The following is a 10101-nucleotide window of genomic DNA, read 5'->3' on the forward strand; positions in this document are numbered from 1 at the left end:
GCAAACGTCATTCTTGCTCCCAGTTATCCCCCACCACCACTCCTCTGAGATGCTCACAAACTCTTTGCAGGAATGACTGAGTGACCTATGTAGAAACTGGTTTTGTTTATAGTATATTATAATAGGTAACCCCAAATTGCTGCCAGTTTCCCTTAACACACCAGCCTGTAAGCTCTGGTTGCTACATGGGAGATCTCTGATACTACATGAGCAGTTATGCCACCTTTACAAGACAGACTTCTTCAAGAAGAGGTTTGGTAGGCTGCTGTATCCATGAACCACAACTGCTACTCCAAGGGAAGCCATCCCCACAGCTTGTGAGTCAAGCTGTGGCTAATTCCCTCAGGGATAAAGCCAGTTTGAGAGACCACTGTTCCCTCTCCAATGCCTAGCCATGCTTTCACACTCCCACCCCACCCCAGAAGCTACCTCCCTCAGCTATGCTGATTCAGCTACCTTGTGAGCATGGTCTCAAACCTGTGAACTGACTGCGTTAATCTCTAGGACTTCTTTTCCAGTACAAGAACTATTTTAACAAAATCTGTTGTCACTGGGTAATGACGTAAAGTCACAGCCTTAGGCTGTATGACATTCAAAATGAAAAATATTTGTTTGACAAAAATTCCCCTAATTTACTCGGAACCACAACATACATCCTAGGTACAAGCTCACACAAGTTTACAGATTATTCTTGTTTTACATGAGTCACCTGTGGTTACATGTGGTTCAAAACATCCTTAATATCTTGGACTGAACCTATAAAGTGCCATATTCCCGTGTACAAAAAGATCTAACCCAAGACTTTTTCCCCTTTCATTGATAACTGTCAACTGAAAATGTATTAGCAAGACCTTGAAGTGACTGCAAGCGATGTAACTGAAACATCAAATTTGAAGCACAGCACTTAATATCTTTTACTTGGACACTTAGAGCTTACATTATCAAAGTAGTTTGTGGGAGGCATAGTTGCACCCACAAATGCTTTTGCTGCTTCAAGGCAGGACCCGCATGCGCATTCCCCACTCCTCATCACACCACCTTCAACGCACATTTCATTACGCTGGTATTAAAGGTAGTCTGAAAATAGTCTGAAAACCCATTGAGGACAACATTCCACCCTGACTGATCAGCCTTGCTGATGAATGGAAATGTGGAGGATAAAAGGTTACAAACTGGGTTAGGGGAGACTTTTCCTTGCTGACTGTCAAGTAGTGCAAGGCTCGGAAGACACTTTGGCAAGCAGCACTTCAGTATACCTCTCCATGTCAACCAGCAAGGACTGTGAGAAGATTCAGGCGGCTGTAGGGCGTGAAATGGGTTGTGATGTGTGTATGAAATGATGCTTGGATCTATGCCCAGCCTCAGGTTGAAAGTTCCCCAATAAGTCACTGAAGAATCGTGGTCCTAAATGCATCGCATTGTCTTGCTTTGAGATGAAGTATCACCCTTTTCCCCTTAGCAAAAATCAACGTTCAGATCTCTCTTGCACACATGAATGCTGTTATCTGCATAGGCTTAATCACGTGCATGCAGTATTTGTACATGCACATAAAAGGCTGAGATTTTCTATTGAAAACATGTCCCAAGAAGCCTTTTCTAAGGAAAATGGATTGTTTCTGACTCACAAAAGTGTTAGAATACAGGAGCTGGCACAGTCACTGTCAGCGGACATACAGAGATTTACCCTACTCTCAGATTCACGGTATTGAACCTTTTGCTTGACTTGATTTGTCTTGTGTCCTTCTGTCAATAAAAATCAGTGGTGACTATGGCACATCCTTTCTGTCATGGATGAAGATGGAACTTACACGTTCCATCTCACTCCCAATGTCGGCAATGTTTCTAACCATGAACCTAACTCAAGAACAGAAGAACCATTTTTGTTCTTCTGGTTGCAAGTGCAGAATTAATCAAGGGCAAATCTCTGTGCATGACAGATTTCTTCTAAAAGAAGGAAATGTGTTCGCTGGCTTTTTTTTAAACTCGTAGAAGTAATCTTATGCCAAAAAGTAGGTCTACTCTAGACAGGTGATAAGAAGGACTGACCCTCGAAAAAGAACATGTTACCATTCATTCCATCACTATCTGATAAAGTTCTCACTCTGTTCTTTAAATTCTCCGGAAAAACACCTAACAAAACCAAGCCACACCATTGCTGGTATTTCTAATATTAAGACTACGCTACAAGAAAACTTTCTCCAAAAAAAAAATCAGGTCACTGTAAAGCTCATAAAAAAGCAAACCATATCACAATCTGTTTTCAGCCTGATTCCCTAATGCATAGCAAGATAGGCATCAAGCACTTGGGAAGGCCTCAAATTAGCTTAGCTTTGTTTTGTTTACCCAAAATCAGTTCAGTGAAACCACACAGTCACAGCCAGTCAACTGATCAAAATAGATTACGGTCTACCAATCACTTTCCGCAAGACCTGCAGTCATCCCAACCTCCCTGCTATCTCACCAGCTATCTGTGTTCTGGCTTCTGAACCAAAAAACAGGCTCTACTTGGTATCCACCTGCAACTGCATTCCCAACTATCCCGTCTGAGACTTTGCAACCAGATCCGCAGCCTCCTCAGTTTCATCTCCATGGTTTCTCATCAATACAGCATTCTGATAAAATCACGTTAAATCTTCGGACAGGAAATCTAATCCTACTCATTTGCAAACCAACCAGAAACTATTTTAATCTTGTGAGCACCGATAATATCACCAACATCAAGAGAACTTAGAATTAACGATGTCCCTTAGCGCACTTCTAGTAAAGCCTTACATCAGAGAAACCACAAGAAGGAACTACCCGCTACCTGTAATGAGTAATTTAACTCATGAATAGTAAAAACTGTGACTACCAGGCATATTTTTGTTATACTGCTGAAGACAATCCTGGTATTTGATAAAAGATGGTGGCTCAGGTCTTCGCAATGTTTTGTTGCTTACAGACCATTTTTTCACATTATATGGACTAGCAAGTAGGAAAGAGTCTTTGTTTAGCCAAATTTTCATGCCTATGTTTCATTGTTTGGACTGCAAAAGCACTTATATGTCCCAGGACATGAGATACATGCTGAAATATATGAAATACATTTTACAGGGGTAAAAAATGTATTGGGAAGCAGAATTTGGTCCACAAACTGTTATATTTAATTTAGCTTCAGTGAGCAAACAACTTCTCCCTCACAAGAACAAATCCTACAACATAGATTTTTGTTTCAAAGTGTACTGAACAAAGTCGGTGGAAAGGAATGATTTGGAGACAGCGTGGTATTTTAAGGGCACTTTCTACTATTTGCCAAAACTACCAGCACTTTGGGTTTTCCTGATAAAAGTGTTCTTCATAATGATCCTCACAGCAGGCTTACGAATTGGTTGAATCATCTTGTAACTACATCTACTGCCATCCAGAGGTAATTGGCAAAACTTTGAAGAGTAAATCTAAGTTAATGGTATCACTAACAGTGAGACACGAATACTGTACATTAGAGCAGTTCCTATAAAACACAAACTTAAAGCTGTGGCCCAGCTGAGCCGAAACTACAAACATAAAAGTTAAGTAGGATAATTCTTTATTTTTTTCCAACAGAATAACAAAACCAACAGTATATCACAGTGATGTTGTAGTTCTTTTGGTGCATCACATATATCCTGCATTATGTTTATTATTAACCTTTTGTACAAGTGTTTCTGCAAATTACACTCCGCCATCATGTGTTTTTCATGCAGACCTCAACTGTGGTTAAAAACAACCAACCCGAAACCCTACAACCTTCTTCAACCCAAAGAAAGCCTGCAGTTTGCAACAGCAACCAATTTCTGTCTGATCATCTCAGAGTAAAGATATTAAGCAAACAGTAACGAATTAAGCACATACACACATGCCATGACATGCATTACCATTGCTCATACTGAAGAGAGCGCGAACCTCATGGAAAAAGAGAGTAATGACAAAATTGTTTAAGGATCTCTGGATTGTGAGGGCCCACAGTTAGGGATAACTGCTTTCAAGTCCTATGCCTGAGCGCTCACAAATACAGCCACAGGCAATTCTAGAAATGTGATACATGAGACTCTAAAACTAGGAACCCAAAAGCAGAGATGTTCAAAATGAATAAACATTTCTAAAAATTCATCCTTTAAAAAAATTGCTGAAAAGCAATAAAGAAAGCTGGAGCAAACATGAGGTATTAAGAACATTAATTTCCTAACAGTTATTACTATAATTCAACATTGATATAATCCTTTCATCTTTTCAAAAGCCCAGATTTTCAGCAGTACACACACAGCTATTCACTTAAGGGAAGTGGTGTGCCTGCTTGTAATTCTCAGCTCTAAAATGGGAGCTATAAGCTCAAAGCGTGGCTATGATCACCATGGTGAGCACCTCAGAAGCCACTTCTCACAATGGGATAGTTTCCTAAAATATCCATGACTGTATTTACAAATCTGGTTTGGTTTACAAATTCATTCAAATAGTCTTCCAACTACCACCTTCCCAACCACATCATGAAATCACAAACTCAGACATGTCCTGTTCGAATTGTAGACCATCGCTATGTACAGCAGTAATCATTTTGTAGTCAGGCTTCACTAACAGGCAACATTTTGTCTGAGGACACTTGAAGCACAGTCGAATGAGGCTCCTTCTTCAGTTATGCCCTGTGCCTACAGGACAAAACGTTTGGCATTGCCAGTAAACTAAGCAGATTCCGTAAAGATATATCTGCTTGTACTAAGTACAGCCTGACTCTGGTCAAGGTTTCTCCCACGCTCTTTAGAAGCCTGGATCCTTGAAAGGATGCAAGAAGCTTTATCAGAATTATTCTCTAAACAGGTATTTAAATTATTTCTTTGTAAGCGTTTTTTGAAATAGCTTTAAGAATGTGTTGTAACATTCACTTGTGACAAGTTTCAAAGACTTAACTAATTTGCTGAAAGTGGGATTTTCATAAACATAAAAAATCAACTAGCAATGTGAACACATTTACAGATTTCCTCTGTTAATCATAACTGTTACTGTTCAACCATGTATGTAGAGACTAAATACACAGGATCAATTAATTGCCTCCAGCAATGAAACATACAACAAAGATCAGTAAAAGGAGAAAAAAGGCCATTAAAACAATTCAGCTTTGAACTCATTGGAGACCAAGTATTAAATTTCCTGTCACTAACCCAGTAATCAGAAGGGTGCTCTTAATAGGCTATTAACGCAAAGTAACACTGAAGCAATTGAGTAAAAGAACAGTCCCATTTACTGTGTTGGGACCACTCATACAGTAAATGATACATAAAAAGGCTGGGATTCAGTTCTACACAGCAGTTACCAGAAAGTAATTTTTACCTTCTGAGACTCTTTTTTCCTTCCTTAGCAGATTCATGATATTGGGTAAAACAAGAAGACTAATTCCTGGCATGCACTCCTTCTGCTATTCCAGTGACAAACAGCAATCATTAAGTCTCTAAGCAACTTTGGAAGTGCAATACATATTACCAAATATGTCCTCTCAGTCCCAGATATTTACCTGAAGACTTCTGGGCTTTGTACTGGTATAAACCAAAAGAACTGAGTTAGCTGCATAAGCATAAAACAGGAGGGTACAGGGATCGGTGTAAAAGTATTGACCAGACTGCCGAAAAAGTGGTCCTTGTAGTTCAAAAGTATACATTTATGCCTAAATCTAAATAGTGCACGTGCATCTCTTCAACAACCTGTCTTTAAAGTTAATTTTAGCTGTAACTCCAGGTGAAAGTTTGAGCTGTCCAAGACGAGGAACAAACTATTATTCAGTGCAATGCCATCTTGTGGTAAACGGGAAAACCATCTGTGCCATCTGGCCTGGGTTTAAACCCATAGGGACTCTGCTGCTCCATAGTATACAAATCATGCTCAGAACTGCTGACTTGGAAAAAAAACACAACCAACCTTATCATAGTTAGACTTACAAAGTACAAGTTGTGATATTCTAGGCATTAGAATTTGAGAATCAGTTATTTGTCTTCGTTTTACACGGCTGGCATTTTATTTTCATTCCAACAATACTGCTGTGGCATTATACTCAGAATCATTTCCACCACTGCAAACATCATGTAAAGCCAGAGATGTGATATAACTTAGTAGAGAATTGTATCTAACATAAAAACTGCCATCACTTTCCTTGGCTACAGTTAAGTGCCATCATGAGCTTGCTTTTAGGGCACCAGGGATCAGCTCAAAATGTCATGGCCATACAAGCCAAATCACTGTATAGCTATAAAAGGATTCTTCCATAACTCATTTATTTAAAAATAGCTCAGCGGTATCTTTGACCCACCTGACCTTCGGGTGCACGCAGTATCACCCGATCACCTCACTTATCATTATGCCTGATGAGACATCTGCCAGGTGATACTGCTTTCCAAACGCCGCTCCTCCCCTCCCTTCTCTGCGGAGAGATCTTCCCCATGAGCCCTGTGTCACAGTACTTGAACTTCGGTCCTGCAATGAGCACTTACAGGCATGACTGTCAGACATAATGATATGCTACCAAAAAATCCTACCCAAAACCCATGGAAAAGGTATTTTCCTGCTTCTCAGTCTCAGACCTGCTCAGTGTTTGAATACCATGGCATGACCCTTAGGCCAGCAGAGGCCGGGGAAGCTGTGGGGCCTCATTGACCCCGCGGTGGCCGCATCCCTCAGCGCCACAGGGCGGGAGCGTGCTTTGGGCGCCTGCCTCCCCTCACGCACCGGTGCTTTCCACACATTTTCCGCCTCGGCCCCACTTCGTGGCAGCGGCGGGAGAGGGGCTTGGGTCCCCCCACAGTCCCACCGAGGGGGTGGCTGAGGCTTTCATGGACACCGAGTCACGGAAGTCACGGTGGCAGGTGTCCCCTGACAGGAACCGAGCGGAATGGAGGCGCCTTGACACTCCCCGCAGCCGGGAAAAGGCCCCGGGCGCGTCTGTCGGGGGTAACGGCCTCCCCGGGGCGGGGGCAGCGGGACTACACCTCCCGGCAGCCATTGCGCCAAGCCCACTCTCCCGCGGGGCGCTGCCGTTCCGGGCGCCCAGGCGCGCTTCCGGCGCGCGGAGCCGGAAGGGCTTGTCTGCAATTCCGGGGAAGACCGGCACGTGTGGGAACGGCGCGGCGCGGCCCGGTCCGTCCCGTCGCCATGGCGGCCGTGAGGGTGGAGGAGGTGCTGGCGGCCGCCGAGGAGCAGGAGGCGGAGAAGCGTCGCAGCGTCACGGTGGAGAAGGAGCTGGAGCTGGAGTTCGACTTGGGCAACCTGCTGGCGCTGGACCGCAACCCGCCGGCGGCGGCGGGGCTGCGCGGGGCCGCCCCGGGGCGGGAGGCCAAGCTGCGGGCGCTGGCCCGCGACAACACGCAGCTGCTGGTGGCCCAGCTCTGGGAGCTGCCGGCCGAGCGCGCCGGCGGGGCTGGGGGGCCGCTGGTGGCCCGGTTGCCCGAGCCGGCTTTCCGCTTGCCGCGGGAGAAGCCGCCGCCGCGACCACGGCCACCGACCCGTTGGGAGCAGTTCGCCCGGCTGAAGGGCATCCGCCGGCGCAAGCGGACCTCGCTGGTGTGGGACGAGGAGGCCAAGGAGTGGCGGCGGCGCTGGGGCTACCGGCGGGCGGGCGGCGACCCGGCCCGCGCCTGGCTGGCGGAGGTGCCAGAGGGCGCCGACCCGGAGGAGGACCAGTTCGCCCGTCTGCGGCGGGAGAAGCGGGAGCGGGTGGCGCGCAACGAGCTCAACCGCCTGCGCAACCTGGCCCGCGCCCACCGGGCTGGCACCGCCATCCCCGCCGCGCCCCTCCACCCCACCGGCCACCAGAGCCGGGAGGAGTTAAGCCACGTCGCCCGTGTCGCCCGCGTCTCCACTGCCTCGCTCGGCCGCTTCCAGCCCCGGCTGCCCAAGGAGCCATCGGAGCCGCCGTCCCGCAATGCCGGCAAGAAGCGCCGCTTCGAGCCCCTGCTGGGCAACCTGGCGGCCGAGCGCAGCCGGCAGCTGGAGCTGCTGCGGGACATGGGCAGCAAGAAGCCAGTCCTGGACATCACCCGCGCTGTCAACAAGCAGCTGCGCCAGGAGGAAGCCGAGGCAGCCGCTGCCAAAGGCAAGAAGCAGTCGCAGCGGGGGAAGCGCGGCCGCCGGCAGCAGCGAACTGGCCGCAACAGCAAGAAGAGTGGAGCCCGGCGGCAGCAGCGGCCTGCAGGCAGCAGCACTGGTGGCGGCAAGAGAAAGAAGGCATGAGGGACAGAGGGACTGCCTACAGCATGGGGTTGGGGATACCCACTGAGGCATGGGAAGGGACTGTTACTGCCAGCCTCCTGCCTGGTACTCTATTCCCACACCTATTTGTCAATAAATATGCTCCAGTCTTTCTAAAATGTCCTGCGTTTGGCTCTTAGCTGGCAGTCAGAGAGGCACGTCTTCTCTGTCCAAGGGGTGCTGGTGATGTATCAAGGGCGTTGGGAGTCCCAGTTCCCCCCAGTTTCACAGGGACAGCCAGGTAATACTGCTTCATGGCTGGCCGTGGCTCCAGCGTTTCCAGGCAGGACTGAAGCTGAGCAAAGCTGTCCCTTGCTCTGGTAATGGACTGGGGCTGGACTGCACTGGTGAACTGTGTTTTGATCGAGTAACAGCCTGCTCAGGCACAGATACAGTCAAAGGATGTGGTGCTGCTCTCTGCTCTGGGCAAGTGACCTGACGGTGGAGCTCTTGCTACATAAATCAGCTTCTGCCACTCAGCTCTGTGGTATTCAGGCTCAGTTACAAAAGAAACACGAAAGCTTACTTTATTTTTTGCAGGGCCTAAGAAATTGTACAGATTTCCTAGAGATTTCTGTTGATTTAAAAAAAAAATAAAAGCTGGTGACCAGCCATTGAATTCAACAGAAAAATGTTTGTATTGAGCATCAGATTAAAACCTAAATTTCTCCCTGTATTAACAGGGAGTTAACAGTAATACATCATTTCATAGAAATAGTTTCACAGTGATTTTCCTTACCAAGCAGTTTGAGAGCAGATATTGGAAATGATCTCAGACTTCTGCTTATTACTCTTCTGAACTCTCTACTGCCTCCCGTACAGAACAATTTGCCATCCCAATATGTGGCTTAGCTACAGGAAGGATGCTGTTCCCTGTGTCCATTCCTGCTAAGAGGGGTAGTAAAACAAGTTCCAGGAATCTCAAGTAAATTAAGTTCTCAGACTTTCAAGCAGTAAACTTGTGAGTCATTAACTTGTGAGTTGAAGAGGGTAGGTTTAGATTTGATATCAGGAAGAAATTTTTCACTATGAGGGTGGTGAGCCACTGGAACAGGTTGCCCAGAGAAGTTGGGGGTACCTCATCCCTGCAGGTGTCCAAGGCCAGGCTGGATGGGGCTTTGAGCAGCCTGGTCTAGTGGGTGGTGTCCCTGCCCAGGGCAGGGGGGTTGGAACTAGATGATCTTTAAGATCTGTTCCAAGCTAAACCGTTCTATGATTCTGTGATAATGTAATATTTCACTGCAAATGAGTTTTTGGAAAAGCTCGGTGACTCTATAGCAGTTCTGTTGTTTCACTTGTAGCAGTTCAGTAGGATGGCAGCTTGACCACGATCAGAAAGCAAAACCTCTGTCCGCATAAGGTGTCTTCTGGGGGCAGAAGGTACCTACGCTTTGGAACTGGAGGGATTTGGGTGGTATTGGTGGCCTGACTATAGCGTTCAGCCTATGGGTTTTGTATAGGATGTGCCTTTTGTCTCTTAAATGTTTCTGGCTGCTGTGCTGGGCAGCCTTGCTGGCGGCAGGATTGGTCTCATGGACACAGCCCATTGCTACCAAGCCTTTGGTGTAAGCAGCTAGGCAAAGCAGGGGCAAAAAAGCACTTGGAAATGTGGAGAAAAAGTTGCTTTGAGATACAGTCCAAACCTCTGATCTTCCTGCCGTTTCCACAGGGCGCATCTTGTACCTGCTTAAACCAAAGAGCATGGCTCTCTCTCCACACGCGCACACAAGAAGTATTTTATGCCGCTGACGACTTTATTGGTGAAATTGCTCCACTAAAATCCTGGTCAGTTTGTGCATTTCCAGCAGGGATGAGGCTCTCCGGGGGTGCCGCCACTTTCCGTCTCTCCCAGGCGAT

General features: G+C 46.6%; 1 protein-coding gene across 1 annotated transcript; it reads left to right on the forward strand.

Annotated features, from left to right (window-relative positions):
- Positions 1 to 7089: 7089 nt before the first annotated feature.
- Positions 7090 to 8363, forward strand: RRS1 (ribosome biogenesis regulator 1 homolog). Its single transcript, XM_074573628.1, has one exon. It carries the CDS (start codon positions 7150 to 7152, stop codon positions 8224 to 8226), a length of 1077 nt encoding a protein of 358 aa, XP_074429729.1. The 5' UTR covers positions 7090 to 7149; the 3' UTR covers positions 8227 to 8363.
- Positions 8364 to 10101: the final 1738 nt, after the last annotated feature.

The sequence above is a fragment of the Larus michahellis genome, chromosome 2, assembly GCF_964199755.1.
Source record: "Larus michahellis chromosome 2, bLarMic1.1, whole genome shotgun sequence".
Taxonomy (NCBI): domain Eukaryota; kingdom Metazoa; phylum Chordata; class Aves; order Charadriiformes; family Laridae; genus Larus; species Larus michahellis.